The 23,958-nt window shown below is 32.0% G+C and overlaps 1 protein-coding gene across 2 annotated transcripts; it reads left to right on the forward strand.

The window, feature by feature from the left end:
* The first annotated feature begins 324 nt into the window (after positions 1–324).
* LOC132756087 (regulator of microtubule dynamics protein 1-like) lies at positions 325–23,958 on the forward strand. 2 transcript variants are annotated; one of them, XM_060747076.1, is made up of 11 exons: positions 325–478; positions 3,443–3,590; positions 5,827–5,921; positions 8,435–8,596; positions 8,889–8,978; positions 10,285–10,340; positions 10,912–10,999; positions 11,707–11,737; positions 17,098–17,231; positions 18,396–18,479; positions 22,939–23,958. In XM_060747076.1, exons 1-10 carry the CDS (start codon positions 392–394, stop codon positions 18,459–18,461), a joined length of 957 nt encoding a protein of 318 aa, XP_060603059.1. In that variant the 5' UTR covers positions 325–391; the 3' UTR covers positions 18,462–18,479; positions 22,939–23,958. The 2 variants fall into 2 exon arrangements, with proteins under 2 accessions (XP_060603059.1, XP_060603058.1); XM_060747075.1 differs by lacking the exon at positions 18,396–18,479.

Raw genomic sequence — 23,958 nt, forward strand, 5'->3', positions numbered from 1 at the left:
TTGTTGTATTTCTCCAGGAACTCATTTGTTGGTGAAGGATTAAAGATGTACTACCCACCAGCTGTCAGGAGTTTTTAAAGAGGTGAATTTAAACAGTGTTTACAAAACAGAATTGAAGATTTCTGAAAAAAGTAGATGGCTAACCTTTTATATTTTGGGCCTCATTGGACTTAGATAGTGTTAATGTTTAAAGTTGAAGACAGTATTTAATTCATCAAGAACAGTGGAATCCAGAATTAAGCCTCAAATTTGACTAATTTACAAATAGTACGAAAATTCACCGGTCCGAGTCCCTGTGGTTCTTTCCAAACCGTATCATATTTTACGGGTTTTATCCATAACATAAAAGCTCTTCATTTTAGAGTCGATACGGAGATAAATCGTCCGCAAAATGTCATCTAGTCGGTTGAATTACTTTCTAAGGTTGACACAGCTTAGAGTAGGATGTGTACGAAGCATTCGACAACAGACAAAAAGGGTACACAATGATATGTTTGTTCAAACTGATTTGATCTTTACGCTTTCATGTTGATTTTAGCGACTCACTTTATAATTTTGACTGTTCGTGCACAAATTATCTTGTACTAGAATTTCTTAAGATTTATGAAAGTTATTAAATCATGTATATTAAAAAGTTGATCCCATATGACACTGACTCGAATTAATATGAAATTAGGCAAAGCCTATGAACGGGGAAGTCGTTAAAAATTCCTTTCATTCTTTCCGTTTTAAAGGTGTCATTCGGTATTACATGCACCGCTTCCGTTTTCACTCGGAACACTCGGCGTTTTTTATTTATCCGAAAAGTTGAGATTTGTTCCGTTACCGGAATACCCCGCCTATTATCATTGAGTTACATTGTAAATGGCGTCGCCCGACTAGAACTGACACTGAAAATTTCATTGGTAGGTATAGAATTCTATATATTTTTTAATTCTTTTTTATTTGAATTTCTTTTAAATATACACGTGTAGTCTATAGCCGGGCAAGCCAAAGCCCGGACCCGCTTCGCGGGCCCGGTCTTTGACTTCCCCGTATTAATTACATAAGATTTAGCCTTTACTTATTTACCAATAACTCATCAGGAAATTCACAAAGTAGCATTTTTAAACAATTTATTTCTATTTATCTTCAATAAAATTAAATAAAAAAATTATATAGCATCACATCCTGTATGTCTTATGCCTGTGCACATCAATGCAGAGATTTTAAGAGAAATGATATAGAATCTCAATGAGTGCATAAAGTTTTTTTGTGAGAAATTGAAACCAAGTAAATTTTGTTATTTTAATACAGGCTTGAAACCATCTCTCAAACTTTACCATCTAGCACACAAAATTCTATATGATGTTTGTCACATACAATTAATTTTGCTCAACAATTTTTCTTAGTAATTAAGCCCCTGAGTAAGTTCATGACAGCAATGATTAATAAGTAACATAGGATATATGTCATGTTGACAAATTTAAGTAGATTGAAATGGACACCATACATATCTGTAAAATCAAGGAAAAGGATTTTGACAATAAATATCACCATAAATTGAAAATATTGTTCAAGAGATGGTCCAGTGAGGCTGATTTTAAATATAAAAAAATAACTAAGTTTGAAATTAGGTAAAGCCTATGAACTGGGAAGTCCGTTAAAAAAACCCATTCATTTTTCCGTTTTAAAGATGTCATTCGATATTTTATGCACCGCTTCTGTTTTCACTCGGAACATTGGACAATTAATAAAATGAATTATTATTAATCCAAAAAGTTGCAATTGTTCCGTTATTGGAATAGTTTCTAGTTCTACATCATACTGCTTTAAAATCGTTTACGATCACTCTAAGCAGGTATAAATTGGATACAGTTTTAAGAGACATCTATGAGATACAAGGGAGCTAGGGAACCAATCCCTAGCTCTTATTGAATAGACCCCTTGGTTCTTTTACATGCCCAGTGTATAGCACTGATACATGCGAGGATTACCTGGATTTCTTACCAGTACACCTCTAGGTAGGTGGGAAACACTGAAAATGTCTCTGAAAAATCCCAAGGTTATAACCCAGGAGTGATAATCAGTGGTCTAACCAACTGAGCTATCGCACCACCACACCATACCCTGCCTTTTATCATTGAGTTACATTGAAAATGACTGCACGCAACTAGAACTGACACTCAAATTTTCATTGATAGGTATAGTATTCTATATATTCTAGTGAGTGTCTACAGCGTTTATTCAAATAAAAGCCCTGGGGTCAAAATTGGCCCCACCCCGGGGGTCATTGATTTTCCTTATATGTGTATAGCAAAAACTTAAAAAATCTTCTTTGAAAAAATCCAAAGAGCTAGAGTTTAGATATTAAGCATGAAACATCTTCTAGTGAGTGTCTACAGCGTTCATTCAAATAAAAGTCCTGGGGTCAAAATTTGCCCGCCCCAGGGTCATTGATTTTCCTTATATATGTATCGTAAAAACTTAAAAAATCTTCTTTGAAAAAACCTAAAGAGCTAGAGTTTAGATATTAAGCATGAAACATCTTCTAGTGAGTGTCTACAACGTTCATTCAAATAAAAGTCCTGGGGTCAAAACTGGCCCCGCCCCAGGGGTGTCATTTTTTTTAACTATACGTGTATGGTAAAAACTTAATCTTTTTTTAAAAAACCCAATGAGCTAGAGCTTAGATGTTTAGCATGAAACATCTTTCTTATGGGTGTTCTACCAAGTGTTTGTTCAAATAAAAGCCCTTGGGTTTGAAATTCTTATTGGCCCTGACGGGGGGGGGGGGGGGAGGTCAATGTTTTTATTATATGTGTTGTAGTTTAAACTTAACATCATGAAAACATCTTCTAATTGGTGTCTTCCAAGTTTGTTCAAATAAAAGCCCTGGGGTTTAAACTGGCCCTGCTCGGGGGGCCTATATACAGGTGAGCGACCTCAGGGCCATCATGGCCCTCTTGTATTTGATTCTGTTTTGAATATACACATGTAGTCTATAGCCAGGCCATGATTTCGAAATATGTGCAAACTTGTATATTTAACTGCCTATTAAACCTGTCACTTTTTATCAGCAAGTTTAGATTGGCTTTGAATCAGGCTTTATAATATTTGGCAGTTGGTAGTACAGTACATGCAACTTTTCAAGGTTTGAAATTAACATTTTGAGACAAGAGTTGTAATGAGTTTTATGAATGCATTGTATTTGGAAGGGAATTGTGTAAACAGTAACTGGAGAATACCCAGAGCTAATTTTCTTGCCAAAATTTAATGCATTATATATGGAGTCATTTAACAGGGGTATACAGGAAGTATAATTTTAGCTAGACTTTCAAAACTACAGTACTGAATAATACATGATTTTTTTCTTTAACTTCAGGTTGTCAGGTATTTAGTATAATAAACCATGCTTTTTTTAAGTACATGTAATTTGTTATATAAATTTCTCTTATTTTAGGTAACAAACAAGATGAATGGTCAAAGGAGTTGCTATAGAAAGTTGCTGGTTCCCCTTGTGACAGGAAACACCATGTATGCTCTCTTTGGAATCAACTGGGGTGGAAATGAGGAAAAGGCTGATGTTATAAAAACTGATAATACTACAGGCTAGTATAGACTAAACGAATCTGATTTTGGCCTTAGATTTGAACCCCATATATGTTGAAAATGCATTGTAATACACTTGTTACTATATATAGTTGCATAATTATTATATTGCCTATTATTTCAACTGATTATCAGTGTTACATGATTGATTTATTGATTTATATTTGATTTATGACTTTGCGGACCTGAGGTTGAAAATTCATAACCATAATTGTCCGGCTGAAGCTTTTTCATTTGATTTGTTTTTCAGGTCGATTATCATCTTTCGGCCTGTCTTTTGTTTAACATCTTGATGTTTAGTACTATAGTAATATCACTACAAACTCTTCAGTAATCTGTGACAACCACTAGATACATAATCATTTTATACACATATCAAATGAAAGTGATAATTTTCTCATCAAACTCTAAGCTCTATAATGTTAATAATTAAGTGTTTTCATAATGGCCTTGTTATTGGGCTTTAGACTGTCAGAGCCTTCGGCCAAAGAAAGTTAATTTTATTTTAGCTCACATCTGATAAAAATGTCAAAATAAGTTTATTTAAATGTGTTCCCGTTCCGTCTTGTGATAAAGATAATATGTTATTTGTTGTCATTTAGAATACAGAATTAAACTCATTTGAAGAATGTTATAAAACTAGCTTTATTAGTCCCCTACCGGTTTAACCGGAGGGGACTTTAGGTTTACCCTCCATCCGTCTGTCTGTCAGCCCGTCAGTCCGTCTGTCCACAAAACTGGATCCCGTGATAACGCAAAAAGTACTGAAAATATTTTATGAAACTTGATATATGGATAAATGGCAGTATGGAGATTATGCACGTCATTTTCTTTTCTTTCTATATTGAAAACTCTGGTTGCTATGGCAACAAATAGACTGAAAATATGGCAAATTTAACACATAAACTGGATCCAGTGATTACTCAAAAAGTACTGAAAATATTTTTATGAAACTTGAAATATGGGTAGATGGCAGTCTGGAGATTATGCACATCTTTTTATTTTCTTCCTTTGTTGAAAATTCTGGTTGCTATGGCAACAAATAGGCTGAATTTCAAGATTCTGATTTGAATTTTTACGCTTTTTCACTATAAGTTCTTTATTTCTTTAGGTGTTTACTTCAAACTTTAAATATAACATAAGTTTCTGGTCATCAACCACATTATATGTGACAAGGTTTACAACTCTAGCACAAAAATTATCAGAATTACCCCCCTTGAACTTAGAATTTTTATGAAAAAACTGTTGTCTTTTTAAAATAACTTCTTTATTTCTTAATGTATCTACTTCAAACTTCATATATATGTTTCTTATTATCACTCAACATTTGTGAGGAGGTTAAATACTCAAGCGAGACTATTTCCAGAATTATGTCCCCCTTGAACCTTGATTTCTTTCGAGAAATTGGTATTTTTTACTCCCAACTTCTTCATTCCTTATAGGATTTACTTTAAAATCCCACATAGTAATAATATGACAAGGTTCATAAATCTAGAATCCATATTTTTAGAAGTATCTCCTCCTTACACTTTGAATTTTTCTTATTCATTCTTTAACTTTCTAATTTTTTCTTCATGGATTTTCTTCAAATTAAAAAAAAAACAACATTCATTACCAACACCTACATTATCTATTTTTTTTAATTTTCATCTTTGTTACTTACTATACATTATAGTTAATGCTGTAATTGAAAATTGTTATTTTTTTACTTATCTTCTTTGTGACTATAAATGGTATCTTCAAACTTAAAGTAAAATTCACATCATATATGACAATGTTCATAAATCTAGCATCCTTATTTCAAGAGTTATCTCCTCTTTAAGAATTTTGCATAAGAATATGTTATATTTTGGTAACAGGGATGTTTAAAAAAAACAACTATAGAGTCTCCTTCAGTCTGTCTGTATGTCTGTCTGTTCATAAAAACTGTTGGACCTTTTGATTATCTGTTGTAGAAACATAATTTCCTTACTAGGCAGGGAAACTTAACACATTACTCTGATAAAGACAAACTTAGAACTCAAAAGATTTAAGTTCATTCATGTCATTCATTCACTGGTAACATTGAATGGCCAATCAGAATGTTGCTGGGGTTCTAACCGGTAGGGGACTTATGGATTGCTTGCAATACTGTTAACAATCTCTTGAACTTGTTTAATAAAGTTTATATTATATCAAGTAATTCATATGCGGTCCCTTTTATTTCTATTAATAAGCATTTGTTTTTTTCTATAGTTGAAGACGTGAGACAACAAATACTAAATAAAGCTGACTACTTATACTCAGAAAATAAAGTTGTTGCCTTGTATGATTTTCTAAGAATGCATCAGGTAAGACCATTATTAGAACCTGTTATTGAATAATATATTGAATTCCTGCTGATTGCTTATATCCATGGGGGCATTACAGTTAAAGAAATCTAGTTAAATAATATATTTGATCCAATGGACATGTAACAGTTTACCATGAAATTCCCAGTGAACACCCACAGGGGCATAACATTTTCCAAAGGGGGGGGGGGGGAGTTTATTAAAACACAGTTTGAGTTAAATGTTAAATAATTTTTCGTAATGACATTAAAAATTGTTAAAATTTTAAAGTTTATATGATACATTTTGTATTAACAATAAAATTAAATGGATTCTAATGGATTTGAATAAAATAATGGATTAACTTGCAAGTTCAACACTGGTGAGTAAATTTTTTCCTTGTCAAAAAATCTGGGCGGAGGGGATGGCTTTATTAAGGGAGGGGCATTTAATAGGAATTTTAGAGTATATCTGATTCATAGGTGTTTGCAAATAAAAATAGCGAATCTTAATGATCATTTTCTTTCAAGTCTCAGCTTGTTTGTCAAACTACATGTTTTATAGATATAAATGCTATTTTTTTAATGTAATGATGGATACCATTCAAAAGTGACAAATAGTGATAAAAAGTTACAAATTCAACCATGAATATAGCTTAATAAGACTCAATCATCTACGGTCCAAATTTTTACCAAGTTAATTCTTTACTCAAACATATACTCTCCCTTTTTCCCTTATAATACATGTAAATATCTTTTTTTTTTCCCACAACTTTCACAATCTATAATATTTGGTGTGATGCATACAAAATGTGTTATTTTGTCAGCTCCTAAGTATTATTGACCATTATTGATTTGGTTTAGACTATGAGGTCAAAAAAGAGCCTGGCCATTTCCTGATTTCCTGTCTTGGAAAAAAGAATACTTTTGAGTTGTTAAGTTTATGTCTCACAAATCTTTACAAACTACATTGTAGGACAGTCAGTGTGAAATTAAAAATCTTGCTTATACATGACTATTTAGTTTTTTAACATGTATGTGATCCTAATATTATAACCTTTCACTTCTTTTTAAAAACAAGTCAAAACACTTAAATTTTCGCAAAAGTTTAAACAGTTTGATTTTTGGGCCTGCTGTTGGGATTATTTTTTAATTGTGAAAAAAGTGGAAAAAGATACAATTTTTTTTTAAATTGGGAATGGGTCTTATTTGTGCTCCTGGTTCAGTGTTGGAAGCTCAATTTGTGAAATATTTTTATGTTAAAATGGTAAATAAAATCCCTTAAACTTTAAATGGACTTTTTCAAATTAAAGCTGGAAAAATTAATTACTCAAACACAGAATGTTAAAGGAAAGTAGATCTAGTAACCAAAAATGTTTTTTTTCCTTCAAAATGACAATAAACATACATTCTAAAAAAATTAAGTACTTTTTATATATAATAAAATGATTGCATTTAAATTTATAAAAAAAGAAAAGTGCGGGAAATAAACATTAAATTTCTTTGGCCTTTCATTTTAATCATCATTATAATAATTGTAATATGGATGCACATGTATAATTGAAATAAGACCAGTTCTGTCATCATTTCCTTGTTACTATATTTAAGATATCTGTCAGGTTTAACGTCTCCGCAGTAGGTATTGATAAAGAGATAATATTTCTGTAAGTGAAGAGAGCAGGTGCTGTATTTAGATAACCCTATAACACATTATATGCACACTTTCAGGCGTTATATTTAACTGCACACTAGGTATAGAACTTTTCACACAATAACTAAGAAGCTTTATTTGGATTCTCTTAGAGGCTTAGGTGATATTAATGCAGCAGGAACCTTAGAAAGTATTAGAAAATGTTTTAAAAAAAAAGAAAGAAAAAAAAATAGGTGGATGCATCTTAACAAAGTTATGTCTACCACAATAATTTTCAGGTCAAAAGGTTACAGTCAATGATGTGACCTTTTATCTAAGTTATCTTTTCATTGAAAAATTATGCAGTTTACTATACAGTTTAGCGAAAAAAATTGAAGCATGCTGTTCCCAGGACAGCTCTTGTTGTATTTTGCTATTGAAATCCTTACATATTTTAATTGACTGTTCATAATAAATGCAAAACATGGCATATTCAGCAAGTTTTAGCAGCAAGCTTCCAGAATCATGGTAATTTTCATGAAAATTTTGAAATGTACAATATTGTGAAGTAACCAAAAGAAAGCAATTTACACATTATTAACGGCACTTACAAGTCAACCCATGTAAATTATCCCCCCCCCCCCAAAAAAAAAAAAATACAAGATATGCAAAAATAGCCCTTACTGTGTTAGTAACGAAGAAGAAATATATTCATTAATACTGTAAAATTATTTATTAATCACACATAATGTGTAAATTATTACTTGTATCGTTTTACCCAAACTAAAATATTAGTACATTTTGTTTTACATTGATTTTATTGAAATATTTTGGCTCATCTAGAGGCATGCAGCTTTAATTGTTAGTTTTTTAAAAAAAAAAATTTTTTGAATATTTTTAACCAGCATTCAGAAGATGATGAAATACTATGGAGACTGGCCAGGGCAGCTGTAGATAAAGGCAAACTACCTGAGTTTACAGACATGAAGAGAGATCTGTATTACGAGGCATATGATTATATAAAAAAAGCTCTAGAGCTGAACCCCAGGAATTTTGCTGTACATAAGGTAAGATACGTGTAACATGAAACAATGAAATTTTTTTGTAGATAATTTGATTAAATATATTCATATACATTGTATCAGTAATGGGGGGCATTCATATATACTATATCAGTAATGGGGGCATTCTTATACACTGTATCAGTAATGTAGGAGAGAAGCAGCATGATATTTGGAAATATTTTAAAAACTCAATCCAACATCTATTTCAGCTCTTCACATTATTACTAAGATATGTTAAGAGTTTTGAGTAAAGACAGCTGTATTTAACTGATTAAATATTGTTTTTGTTTGACAGTGGTATGCTATTTTACTTGACTACACTGGTGAACTGGAAGGAAATAAACAGAGGCTTATAAATGCTGTACAAGTTAAAGAACATTTTCAGGTTAGTCAGTGATAATTTCTTACATCATTTGGAAGGAGAGTCTGTGGTTAAGGTTGTTTCCATCAAAACACTTTATCTCTCTGATATGGGTTTGAATCCAAATCTTGGACTTTGGATTCTTTCATGTAAGGAAGCTATTCATCTAGCTTAAAGAATGTTGGTGGTTCTTCTCTGATGCCTGCTTGTGCCTGAAATAATGCACAAAGGGGCACCTGTCAGTCTTCGAAATTAGCACTCGCCCGATCGTCCAGGCGAGTAAATATTAAATTAGGGCGACTAAAAAATCCGATTTTGCTCGCCCGTATGGCGAGAAAAATTTCCGCTCGCCAAATTCATTATAGTGGTGTTCAACTGCGCACTTTTTGCCATGTCACTACTTGTTTCTAGGCTTACTTCCGTTAGCCAATTAAAGGGAGTAATTTATTGGGAACCAACTTTGTTTATGTTCCGTTTTCCATTGTCAAGTATCGTATCGTAGTAACCATGAAAAATGATTTTCATGTACAGCAGGGAATAACAATAAAATAAATTATGACACAAGACTTGTATTGGATTTCCTTTTGTTTCTTTTATTTACCTTCAGCATTAAAGATAAGGAAAAAAACATCAAAATTTGAACAATTTATTTGGGCTTATAAAGTTGGTTTTGGGCGAGTAACTTCTCAAATGTTAATTTCGAAGACTGACCTGAGGTCTTCCTCCACCAGTAAAGCTGGAAATTTGCCATTGATCTGGGACATTGAGTTAAATGGTCAGTTGTGTATCACCTCTGATTAAAAAAACATGTGGGTGTATAGTTAATATGTTACACATTCTAAGCCAATCAGAGTGTGTGTTTTTTCCCCAATTATCTCTAGTTGATTGCAGCAGAGGTTAAGTGTAAAGTGGTGATATGACTGTGTAAACAGTATGTAGCAGTTTCATGTCTTAATAAGTGTGTATTTAGGTAATTTTGATTAATTGAAGGATGTTTTTTTTTGACTTGTGTACACCTTTATTCACAGTTGCTTCTCTTATAGTACCTACTAATGCTATCATTTACCAATTGCTGTTTATTATTTCAACAAATGAGTCAGATATTTATATAACAAGCTTCAGCCATTAACCAATATATTATCAGAAAAGAACACACTTGAGAGATTAATAGGTCACTGATCAAGGCCAAAACTCTTAATATGGATTTTGACAGAATTATGGCCATTTTCGAACTTATAAAATTCTGCATTAACCAGGCTCTTGTTTCACGATCATGAACTGTAATAGTCCAGCATGTTGTCTTTCTGACAGCTCTTATTTTATATTTCAGAAAGCTATTGAGTTGAACCCTAAAGATGCTACATCTATACATTCCTTAGGACAGTGGTAAGTGCATACACAGTATTATATAATGTTCTGTCAGTATTTCACTGTTTAGTAATGTAGGTGCCTTGCAGGGCTCTTTTTATGTGATGGAGATCCAGGTTTATTATAACCCCACCACATTTATATTGAGACTGTACTGTCAACATGGGTCGGTATGTTAGTAAATCTGTCTCCACTCTATAAATCCCTTACACCTGTAATGATTTTATTCAAACTTTGCTGAAATAGCGACCTTAACAAAGTGATTTGCTGAAATAATAATATCTTTATGCTTGCTCAAGTTAAGGGTCACTTTTAAAGATTTAATGTCAGACAGTTTGTGTCTGCTGTAAAGATACTTCTATAAATACTTTGACTCTTCAGACTAGCTCTGAATGTTTTCTCCACCAAGGCCATGTGCAGAGCCTATGCCAGCCTTTTAATGGGTAAAGGTCACACACTTCAAGGATAGCTGTGTTGAAGAGGCGTTTTTGATGGTCCATAGGTGTCACTGATTTGTTGTCTTGTATGTTTATTCATTGGCAGAGAAAGTTCTTTGTATTTATATGTAATAAATATATAATTAATACAGGTGTTTTACATTTGCGGCAATGCCCTGGTACCAGAGAAAATTAGCAGCTGTGATTTATGCTTCTCCACCATCGTCCACTTTTGAAGAGGTAAGATTTATTTTCTGTAATAAAAATTTGGTCTTTGATGAGGTTATAGGCTTTAAATCACTTATCTCCATTATTGTAGGTTAAAAATCATGCCAAGGACACAACATTATTTCATGTTAGGATTGGAGCTAGCTTATGAAGGGTCGTATGATTATTTTAATTTCCCATACAACCTTGTCATATGAGTAGAATGTAGAAATCTGTCAGCCCTGAGGTTGATAGGATTGTATTAGTTTTTTGGATTGAATATATGGTTAGGTGAAAGAATTATCACAATTTTGAATAAAGCACTGCATGACTTAAGTCCATCTGTCCAAATTTTGCATGATGCGTTAATGGATGAATGCTCTTCCATTTGCATTTTTGGTCAATAAGAGATGACAGAAGTCTTCCTATCATTATTACATGGCGCGAACAAAAGTGCTTTCATCAAATCAACAGGAAGATCTACAGGCTCGTTACAATTCGTTTGAATTAGAACACTTTTGCCTTCAAAAAATTTCTTTGCTGGAATATTTGTGTTTGAGTCTTATGACGATTCTTTTGTAAAGAAAATTTGTCTTAAGTCATTCTTACTGTAGCCTTTATTGAATTGATTCATTAAGAGAGATCAGCAATGTGCTGGTACCAAGGACTGCTAAGTCCTATAGATAAATTACTAAATATCATCATTAGTTTTGATGTGTTTTTTTTTGTTTTTTTTACAGGCTTTAACATATTTTCTACAGGCTGAAGAAAGTAAGTGATATTTTTATAGTTTTTTCACTATATTTTTATGTTCTTTTTCCACTACCATAATTATACTCACACTAGCTTATAAGTTTTCACTGCTTATACTTACCTACTTTCATTTGACATTATGTTACAATTTATAGTGACTTCTTTACAAAGGTTTTGCAATTTAAAGCTTAGTTCTGTCTCTAATTGCTTCTGTAATGCGCTGTCAAGTTTTAATCTTCATTTTTACTTAGTACAGTAGAACCTTGGTAGATTGAAGTTAAAGGGACTTTTATAAAAACTTTGAGGTATTGGGACTTAGACTCATGTTTTGGCCGAATTTACAGACAAAATATTGAGCTGTTGATGCTTTCAAGTGGTTAACAAAAGGCATTACTAAAGAAAAAGGCTGTAACTTAATCCAGTTACTATTAAAACAAGACATTGGGCTTTGCTAGATCAGTACTGGCATGCGAGCAGTTCCCGTACAGAAGCAGTACCCGTATTTTTCATTTAAACGCTTGATTTTTACTTGCATTCTTCAAAAATTCATTTCAAATCAAGCAGATACATAAACGAGACAAAATCTAATTCTCAGTTTGGCAGTACGTATATAAAGTCTCATTTTAAATCACTTTCACCTGTGCGTCGTCAAAACGTGACCTTGTTTTCTCTGGGGGATTCCGTCCTTGCGCGCATGCGCAAAAATACTTACACATGAGGCTTGTTAAAGGGTTTTCCACTTATACCACCTGTTTACAAATAAGTAGGCAATGAGATGAAATTGTTTAATTATCAGAATGTTGACCAATATTACTATATATAATAATTTTATGGCTTTGATGCGTAAAATACCATGCATACAAGCATGTTACTGCCTATGAATGCGTTGGGGTAACGGTACCGGGTAATAGATACCCGCGTTTAGTCTACGCTCTAATTCCTGAATTACATCTATTTATCTCTTAGATAATGGTCTGTTCAACAATTGTAAATGAAAAATAGGTCCGATATAATAAAATTATATAATTATAATGGGTTAGATTTTATGTACGGGAACTACTTCTCTTCATACAAAATAATGGATAATTTCGGTACCCCATATGAGGCCTCATAAGTAAGGGTTATTCTATGTTTAGAACATGATGTCATTTCCATGATTTGTGTGATGAGCCGAATATTGATGTGTAACATTCAAATATTGGTGAGTGAGCGTAATAAAAAATAATTATTAAGTAACTATGATTTTTGTACGGGAACTGCTCGCATGCCAGTAGTATCTGTAATGAAACTAACTTTAGAACTTTGTATTGAAATTCTACCACAACAATTAGAGTAATTATGGAAACGCATACAACAACAATGTTAGAAATTATTTTTAGGCCATTAAAATAAGATACTTCAGTGCATTCACTGCATTGTTCTAGATCTCACATAACTACAAAGTAAGTCAGCATAAATGCAAGTACTAGATAAATTGAAACAAGGTAAAAATATACTTGGAGCAATAAGTTTCTGTATTTCACCTTATACTTTTAAAGACTTGTTCATAATTTAATAGAATGAAGGGTTAATGCACTTGTTTTTGTGCATTTACATCTGCAGAAATGCAGGCAAGGGATTTGATTAGTCTGAGGGCCATGTTTATCTTCAGTAACAATACTTGGTTAACTTAAAAATAATCCTTGGTTTTCCTTATTTCCTTATTAACTTATAGTTATTGATTAACTGAAAAACAATCTTTGATTTCTAAATGAACAATGCTAATGTATGTTATGGGTTAACTTAGAAATACTCCTTGGTTTTCCTTATTTTCCTAAATATTATCTAAATGGTTAAGTTTAAAACTTAGGTAACTTAATACATTTTCTTGCTTTTGATCTGTTTCCTTGCTTGTAACATTTCCATTAGTTTATGAATGTTTTCTTATATCCTCTATTATCTAATAGTTAAAGTAGCAGGTAATTTCTATTTACCTCCCCTTCCCCTACCCCAATCCTTTGATATTTCACAGGCTGTCCAGCATCCCTAAAATTCCTAAAAATTCCTATTTTTACAGTTTGGCTGAAATTCTTTAAAAAAATGAGAAAAAAAAATCAAAGGGAATTCCTTAAAATGCCCTATTTTTTCACTTGAATTCCTATTTTTTTGAGCTTTTGTTATAAACATACTTATAACTTTGAAAATGTTTTCATTCTATTTAGGTTTTAATGTAGTTTTTCAGCTATTCTTTTAATCAAGAGTAGGCAGTAAAAGGCAGTTGACCAGTGAATGTATTTATTCGGATTCTGGTATACACCTTTGCTATGTGTAAACTAGAGCATTATTTGTGAGTTATTATAGGTACGGCTAGTTTAGTTATAAAATTACAAATATTAGCCCTAAAATTTCTTAAATATTGCCCTAAAATTTGCCCTAATTTTTGTCAGAAGGTGCTGGACGGTCTGATTTCAGTAATGTCCGAAAGTCCTCTTTCAATATGTTAAGTAATGATTTAGAAATGGTTGTTTCCCCTTGTTTGTTTGCTGTTGTATCAAAGTAACGGTAATGTGGACTTGAAATTTGGACTTGAAATTTTTTCAATACTTGCATGAATAAGAGAAAGAAATATTTAGTTTACACAGGCAGTTAGTTTAACACATCTAGAACTTCAAATATTTGTTTAATTCATCACAAAACTGATGTTGTAGAAAGAACTTTCATTTTATACATTAGGCACTTGCTACTTGACAGCCTTTCTTAAATACTTGATTTAATAAATCTTGTAGCCTGAACATTAATCTTACATTCAGAAAAAAAATGGGAGTCAATTTTTGTGAACATTAGCATAAAAGCATGATTATACATGTATTTCTTTTTGTTATCATCAATAAGGTCTAATCATTGCATGTATTGTATCAAGCCTCAGTAAATGGCTAATTACTAATAGTAATTGTGTGACAAATAAAATCTGTGATCAGGTTTTAAAAAAGATCATTTAATTGCTGTTATATTATGATACTTGTAAAAGGTCAGGTTATGATATCTGTCTTTCTCTAGGTTATAACCTTAAACCATACCTCTTGGCACTTATAAATGATTATTTCTGCTATTAAAAAAGGAGCCAGTCCAGACTGCAGAAATACTAGCATGTGCAGTCTGACCAGGCTCTATGTTATTGACTGACCATCTTCAAATATTCTTCTTGATATTCCTAAAATAATTGGTAATTGACAGTGAAAAAAATGGAAGCTGGTCAAGTCCATTTAAAAAGTTCAGCAAGTTGATTTTCTGTAAACCATTTCAATGTAGTAATGTATTCCTATTGTTGCTTTCATCATTTTTAGTTCGACTATTAAAAGAATAGGGTGAGCTATTGTACTCAACCTGGTGTCAGTGTTGGTGTCACACTTAGGTTATGTTTTTGCATGCAAGTTGGTATCTGGAAATTTACTGAAGGAAATGAGTTGAAACTTTACACACTCATTTGAGAGCATTTGCTGTTCAAGACCACCCATAACTTTAACAAGGATTTTGACAGATTTATGGCCCTTTTTGAACTGTGAAAATTAAACATTATCTAGGTTCTTGTTTTACTATAGAGCACTGTGAGTAGTCGAGCATGCTATCTGACTGATAGCTCTTGTTTGTAGTAAAGTAACTCAAACAACACTTCAATTAGAAACTCTACAAGGTGATAGAATATATTTATTTCCAATAATCTTGAAGTCTCTTTTTCCAAATTTAATATTATTTTATTGAATTGATATTGAATTTTGAAAATCAATATTTCTAGATTACTGGGTATTTCACTAGAAGTTTGTTTTGGCAAAAAATGTTTGTGAAAAGAAGTCATATTAAATAGAATGATTAAATTTTTGCTTTTGGAAATTTTTGTCAATAACATTTTATATGATTTGAAGCTATGGACAACTATTCTGTCTTTTGTACCAGTAATTCTGCAGTTCGAGAAAGGTCATAAGAGTTCAATTATGGTTCTTTTTACCTTCTCTTTTTTTAACTGCCAAACCTAGACCTTTTTTTAGCTCACCTGTCACCAAGTTGCAGGGTGAGCTTTTGTGATCGCTTTTCGTCCGGTGTCCGTCCAGCGTCCGTCGTCCGTCCGTCGTCCGTCCGTCCGTAAACTTTTACTTTAAATGACATCTCCTCATATACCACTAAGCCAATTTCATCCAAACTTCACAGGAATGTTCCTTTGGTGGTCACCTTTAAAATTGTTCAAATAATTTAATTCCATGCAGAACTCTGGTTGCCATGGCAACCAAAAGAAAAAAACTTTAAATATATTCTTCAAAAAAACCTAAGAGCTAGAGCTTGGATATTTGGCATGAAACATCTTCTAGTGAGTGTCTACCAAGTTTGTTAAAAAAAAAGCCCTGGGGTCAAAATTGGCCCCGCCCCAGGGGGTCATTAATTTTCCCTATATGCACATAGTAAAAACTTAAAAAATCTTCTTTTAAAGAACTCAAAGAGCTAGAGCTAAGATATTAAGCATGAAACATGTTCTAATGGGTGTTTACCAAGTTTGTTCAAATAAAAGCCCTGGGGTCAAAATTGGCCCAGCACCAGGGGGTCATTGATTTTCCTTATATGTATATAGCAAAAACTTAAAAATCTTCTTTGAAAAAACCCAAATAGCTACAGTTTAGATATTAAGCATGAAACATCTTCTAGTGAGTGTCTACAAAGTTTGTTCAAATAAAAGCCCTGGGGTCAAAATTGGCCCCGCCCCGGGGGTCACTGATTTTCCTTATATGTGTATAGCAAAAACTTAAAACTCTTCTGTGAAAAAACCGAAATAGCTAGAGTTTACATATTATGCATGAAACATCTTGTAGTTACTGTCTACAAAGTTTGTTCAAATAAAAGCCCTGGGGTCAAAACTGGCATCGCCCTAGTGGTGTCATTGTTTTTAACTATATGTGTATAGTAAAAACTTTAAAAATCTTCTTTGAAAAAACCCAATGAGCTCAGAGCTTAGATGTTTAGCATGAAACATCTTCTTATGAGTGTCTACCAAGTTTGTTCAAATAAAAGCCCTTGGACTAAAATTGGCCCTACCAGGGGGGGGGGGGGAGGCCTATATACAGGTGAGCGACCTCAGGGCCATCATGGCCCTCTTGTTTACAATTGCATTTTCTTTTCAAAATCTTTTTTTTTATTGTATATAGAACATTTTATAAAAGATAAAAAATACAACCTTCCTACCACTTTTTTTAAAGGTAGAAGACCAGAAATAAAACTTTTTTTAGAACATTTTTCTAATGTTTTCTTTTTCTTGAAATATTATGGCTCAAATGGAGGCATGCACCTTGAAAGTTTATGCTGATTGTTTCTTTATTCATTTGTAAAAGGGCTAATTGTTTATTATGTCATTGCAGCTGAACCAAACTTTTACAGCATGAATTTACTGATGTTAGGTAAAACATACATGAGGCTCAAAGATGCAGAAATGGCCTTGACATACCTGACACGTTGTATAAACCATCCTGTAAAAACACCAGATGACAAACAGGTAAATATGATAAACATAAATATTAATAATATCTGTCATATGTTGTGGTTTGGATTGGAATATCCGTCCAGAGGGGACCTGCCCATGTGAGGGTTGCCGAGGGACAGATATTCCGATCCGGACTGCATACATATGTCACATATTTTTTCTTGCATATTCTTCCATATTGAATCATATTTTTAATTCTTTACCCTAATAAATCAATTTTCCGTGGAAATTATCCTAACAACAGTGTATGAAATTACAACTTCACTAATAATGAAGATTATTCAAATAGGCTAGAACTACTGTTAACTACATTGAAACTTAGGGCCTTTGGTTCAAACCTTAGAAGGGTCAACTTTTTTCTTCTTTCTTTTAACATTATTCAGAAAGTATTTAATTTTAATTATTTAATTTATGTAGGTATTTATTGGCTAAATAATGCTTAATCTAATAACAAATATGGTACAGGTCTGTAATATAATCAAAACTACACAATAAAAGTATTTAATATTTTACAAGACCAACCAATATACTAGTACTTGTTGGAAAATTTAGGGAAACATTGAAACAGGCATTCATTTTGGTATTTTTTAGGGATTTTTTTAAAATCAGTTTCTTAAAGTAGTGAAATGGTCAAACACATGTTAAAAAATTGGTGGAGGAAACATTTTTATACATATTTCATAAATCTTGAGTAGAAACAATCATTCTACTTATGTGGATTGTTAGCTGATTGTTAAATTTTGTTTCTTGCCGGAATTTAACAGGAAAACATTTTTCATATGGATGTTATTTTAGAATATTTTAAGGTTCCTTAATTCTGAAAAAGGGCTCTTCTAACGTCCAAACTTAAGTTCAGAAAAGTGGCCATAACTTGATTTCCGTACAGTAAATTTTGCATAGTGACCCTTATTACACAGGTGCCCTTTAAGGTTTATATCCGACATATGTTGTCAAATTTTCAGTTCCCTATAGTGCCTGTTAAAGTGGTCATACCTAAAAGAAATAACATGTATATGCAGAATCATTGTTTAAAGGCTTAAGCGTCTGTTTAAAGTTCAGAACAGAAGATATGATTCTCGTTTTAGCTTCCATGTATATAGTACCAGAAGAAAATATGTTTGACCATAATTTCTTTTGGATGGAAGCAATATTTATTGTAGTATTTGTGTATTTTAGGCAAATGATGAAGCAGGCTGTTTATTTAAAATGCTTACACAAAAGAAACCACCATCCGACAAATGATGAAATATGCTGAAATAAGTAGGTCAATACCACTGTGAAAAGTGTAGTTTTTACCTTTATTTTTGAACAGTTAGGTCAGTAACATGTAACGTTATTTAAATATCCAGTGGGATAAGTGGTTGGTCACTTGCAGAGATATTGGTAATTACTGGTTAGTTACCCAGGAAAGCCTTTTATCTAGGATCAACTGCTGTGATATGACTAAAAATATATAAATTTGCAAAAATAATAAACTAATAAATGAATAATTATAATAAGAAAACAATAAGAAAAAAATAAATAAAACATAAATAAAACATAAATGAATAAAAACATAAAAGTGAAAAAACAAGGGAAAACTGGTATATGTTATTTAAGATAATGTTTAAATACTACTGTAAAATAATATATATAATTTAACTTTGGAATAAACTTGTTGTATGAATTATGTCTCCTGCAAAACAAATGTGTTCATGTGTTTAAAAAACCAACAGCAAAAAAAAAACAAACAAAAAATCAACAACAAAAAAAACATTTATGAAACTTAATAGACATACAGCAACTGAAAGTCATTGTTCATCTATGTCTGACACTGTTAACACACTTTGATTTTTTTTCTAAAATTCACATCACTTAATTTTAACCAGTAAAACAAAACAAGACAAAAAACAACAATAACAAATAAACACCCCCTCCCTTCGCAAAAAACAAACAAAAAAAAACAACAAAAAAATACCAAACACAAAACAAAAAAAACCCCAATAAATCTGAAAGTAAACCTCAAAGAGAAAAACAATTGCAAGTTGAAAGGTTAAGAGAATGTACATCTTCAGATAAAAGGATGACAGGTAATTAGATTGCTGTGTAATGAAAATCAACAGACATTTAGCAAGATCTTGCTTTACATGTTATTTTTTTCTGATTAAAGCATTATTTTTCAAATATAGCACAGTTGTTTGATATTATGTAAAATAATGTTTTGGAGTTCAAGCATGAAAAATTTCCTACAAAAATATTTTAATAAATTTTAGCTTAACCCCGCTTGTATGTTCTCTTATATTATTCATGCAAACTTGTGGTAGAATTGTATATTTTGTGTGTATTTCTACAAAAAGTAATATTCAACTTAGCCTTTAACTTGCTTGAACCAAAAGTCAAGAGCATTTGCCTCCAAAATGGGACCAAGTCAGCCTGCCTGCACATAATTTGTATGTGCTTGACCTGGCTTTTTGTGTGCCCACTATAGGGGGACATATAGAGTTACCCTGATTTTATTTATCCTTCGTTCTGTCTGTCCATTCTCATGTTGTGTTGCAATTTACTTTACAGGAATGTTAGTCAGCATGTGTAGTTGTGCACCTGGGTATTTGTGTGTGGTTTATACAGTATTTGCAGTGTTGCATCTAGGCTGCGCGATTGCGCGATTTGCTCATATTTTATGCAGATCGCGCATTTTAATGAAGTCAACACGCGCCAAGTCGCGCATCTGACAATTTTTTAACTTTATTCAGTTTATCTTCATCGTGTCTTGAAAGCTTCAGCCATGTTTGTTTTCACTCGTGGTAATGACTAAAATACTTGCTAAAAAGCGTGTAGCAGCCGACTGGGTCATCTCGCGTGTATTTTGTAGTATTCGTCAATATTTTATTTTTCTACTTCCGTTTTTGAGCGGACGATAGCTGTTAAAAATGCCTGAACGTAAAATAAATGAATTATTTTCGATAAGTCATAGTGTAAGGTAAATGTATGTCCCCCACATTTTTTTCAAATCCCCCACACTTTTCAGTTGAGTGGGGTTCTATCCCCCATAATTTTGAAATTCTAGATGCAACACTGTATTTGTAGAGTTATTGCCCTTGACTTAGTAAAAATTTGCTATTTTCAAATTCTGTCGCACGTAGCTCATAAACTATTTGACTTATAGTCATGGAACTTTACAGGAATGTTGCTCGGCATGTGAAGTTGTGCACCTGGGGTTTTGCTTGTGGATTTATTCTGTTTTGTCACAGTTATTGCCCTTGACTTAGTAAATATTTTCAAAGTGCGTAGCTCAAAACTTATTTGACCCTAGAGTCATGAAACTTTACAGGAATGTTGCTCAGCATGTGTAGTTGTGCACTTTGGTTTTGCTTGTGGATTTATTCTGTTTTGTCAGAGTTATTGCCATTGAATTAGTAAAAATCTGCAATTTTCAACTTGGGTCGTGTGTAGTTCAAAAAGTATTTGACTTAAAGTCATGAAACTTTACAGTAATGTTGGTTGGCGTATGTAGTTGTGCACCATTGGGTTTGATTTAGGATTTGTTCAGTATTTGAAGAGTAATAGCCCTTGACTTAGTAAAAACCATTCCATTATGATGTGTTATATACCAACTTAACTAACAGGAATAATGATCAACATCACTTTCACAAGCTCTGAACCTTGGGTTTTGCATATGGAATTTTTCAGTTTTGTTAGAGTTATTGCCCTTGACTTAATATAAATTTTCAATTTTCAACTTGTTCATACATAACTCGAAAAGTACTTGACCTGTAGGTCTGAAAGTTTACAAGAATGTTAGCATGTATACTTATGCACCTTGGGGTTTGCTTGTAGATTTATTCTGTATTTGTAAAGTTCTTGCCTTTGACTTAGTTTTCAACTTGTGCCATGTGTAGCTGAAAAAATGTATGACCTACAGTCATAAGTTTGACAAAACCATGGAGTGTAGGGGCACCTGTGTCCTATGGACGCATTTCTAGTTACTGTTATTGGGTCAATATTTGTATTTTAATAAAATGCCTTAGATTTTAATGGTCTGATCCAATTTCAAAGCATGTAAAATACATTGCACAAATTCAGCAGGTTACTGGTTGATTTAAAACTGAAAATTGTGCATTGGTAAAAAGGAGCACCATTTGTAAAATATGAGTATAGACGTGTAACAGTTATAATTTATGAGTTAAGAGGTGTACAGTTTGTAACATACATGTATGAGTAAATAGGTATCAGTTGTAACAGACATGTATGAGTAAAGAGGTATCAATTGTAATCAACATGTATGAGTAAATAAGTATAAATTGTAACATTCATGTATGGGTAAAGAGGTATCAATTGTAACATACATGTATGAGTAAAAAGGTATCAATTGTAACATTCATGCATGAGTAAAGAGGTATCAGTTGTAACATACATGTATGAGTAAATAGGTATCAGTTGTAACAGACATGTATGAGTAAAGAGGTATCAATTGTAATCAACATGTATGAGTAAAGAGGTATCAATTGTAACATACATGTAGGGGTAAAGAGGTATCAATTGTAACATACATGTATGGGTAAAGAGGTATCAATTGCAACATTTCATGCATGAGTAAAGAGGTATCAATTGTAACATACATGTATGGGTAAAGAGGTATCAATTGTAACATACATGTATGGGTAAAGAGGTATCAATTGTAACATACATGTAGGGGTAAAGAGGTATCAATTGTAACATACATGTATGAGTAAAAAGGTATCAATTGTAACATTCATGCATGAGTAAAGAGGTATCAGTTGTAACATACATGTATGAGTAAATAGGTATCAGTTGTAACAGACATGTATGAGTAAAGAGGGTATCAATTGTAATCAACATGTATGAGTAAAGAGGTATCAATTGTAACATACATGTAGGGGTAAAGAGGTATCAATTGTAACATACATGTATGGGTAAAGAGGTATCAATTGCAACATTCATGCATGAGTAAAGAGGTATCAATTGTAACATACATGTATGGGTAAAGACGGTATCAATTGTAACATACATGTATGAGTAAAAAGGTATCAATTGTAACATTCATGCATGAGTAAAGAGGTATCAGTTGTAACATACATGTATGAGTAAAGAGGTATCAATTGCAACATTCATGCATGAGTAAACAGGTATCAATTGTAACATACATGTATGAGTAAAGAGGTGTCAATTGTAATTAACATGTATGAGTGAAGAGGGATCAATTGTAACAAACATGTATGAATAAAGAGGTATCAATTGTAACATACATGTATGAATAAAGAGGTATCAATTGTAACATACATGTATGAGTAAAAAGGTATTAATTGTAACATACATGTATGAGTAAAAAGGTATTAATTGTAACATACATGTATGAGTAAAAAGGTATTAATTGTAACATACATGTATGAGTAAAGAGGTATCAATTATAACATACATGTATGAGTAAACAGGTATCAATTATAACATACATGTATGAGTAAAGAGGTATCAATTATAACATACATGTATGAGTAAAGAGGTATCAATTGTAACATACATGTATAAGTAAAGAGGTATCAATTGTAACATACATGTATTAGTAATGAGATGTTTTGTTCCTTTTATAACATTATAAAGAGGTTCACTTTTTGTAACATGGTATGATGACAGCAGTAAGTTCAGCTGTATGCACGTCACCTCAAGTTGATAACAAATCAAAAAGAAAAATATTAAAAATGTTTTTATTTTCTATTTTCAGGCCAATGAGGAAGCTACACATTTATTGAAAGTTATGGGAGTTCATAATAAACCCGGCTTAGAAAAACTGATCAAAAAGTGACTAAATAGAGTTAAAGTGTGTAATCATTTTGAATTTAAATTAGAATTTGACAATGGAAGTGGATAAGAAAAACTCAAATCTATATTTTTAAGGATTGACAAACTGAGATTATACTGTACATATTCTAAAAGAAAAATGATCAAGATTGTATCATAGTTTAACTGTGATCAACAATAATAATTTGTTTTTGAACAGTTGATTGTTTGACACATTACATGAATAATATCTTTTCAAAAAAGGAAACCTTTGTAACAATTTATAGGCAATTATCGATCCAATTATGATAGCAAAACACTGAAATTTGAATAAAAGAACCAGGCTGATTTCACGGCCAAACCATGCAGGAAATTTACAGTAAATCATAACAATTGGAGATGTCCAATATAAAAAGTCTGTATAAACTGATTGTTTTCTTACAATTTGTAATTGTGTTACATGACAGATAAACCACATTATCTTTTTTCAGTTAGTGATTTATTTCTTTGAGATATTAGATTTTCACTAAATGAAAGATTTGTTGTTGATGGTAAATGTAATATAAAATAGTTATTAAGAGAGAATGGAATGGTTTGATTTTACAAGACAAGAACTTGATATATTTGATAACATATGTTAGGAAAGTATTTATTTTACTGATTTAATTGGAACACAGATAACTTTTTTTTCCTTATAGTCAATTTATATCATGCTTCAATGTATAAGGCCATAAAATGGTCAAACACAGTTTTCAGAAACCGGAGTTTGAAGGTGTAAATTATTGTAATACTATTATTAGAGCACTTGGATAGTAACAAGTATAAATCCTTCATGTTAACAAAGAAGACAACTGTAATGTATTGTAACTGATTTTAGTATATTTTGCTCATGGTATAAATATGGAGTTTAAGTATATTTTTTGTGTCAATACTATGTTATGTGAAATAAAAATATTAAAACCTG

The sequence above is a fragment of the Ruditapes philippinarum genome, unplaced genomic scaffold (genome assembly GCF_026571515.1).
Source record: "Ruditapes philippinarum isolate M1 unplaced genomic scaffold, ASM2657151v2 ctg4004_1_1_1_1, whole genome shotgun sequence".
In the NCBI taxonomy this organism is placed as follows: Eukaryota; Metazoa; Mollusca; class Bivalvia; order Venerida; family Veneridae; genus Ruditapes; species Ruditapes philippinarum.

Coding starts and splice junctions, on each gene's coding strand:
- LOC132756087 (XM_060747075.1), top strand. CDS start 392: ATGTCATCTAGTCGGTTGAATTACTTTCTAAGGTTGACACAGCTTAGA. Junction 8,979..10,284: donor AAGTTAAAGAACATTTTCAG/GTTAGTCAGTGA, acceptor TTTATATTTCAG/AAAGCTATTGAGTTGAACCC. Junction 10,341..10,911: donor ATACATTCCTTAGGACAGTG/GTAAGTGCATAC, acceptor TAATTAATACAG/GTGTTTTACATTTGCGGCAA.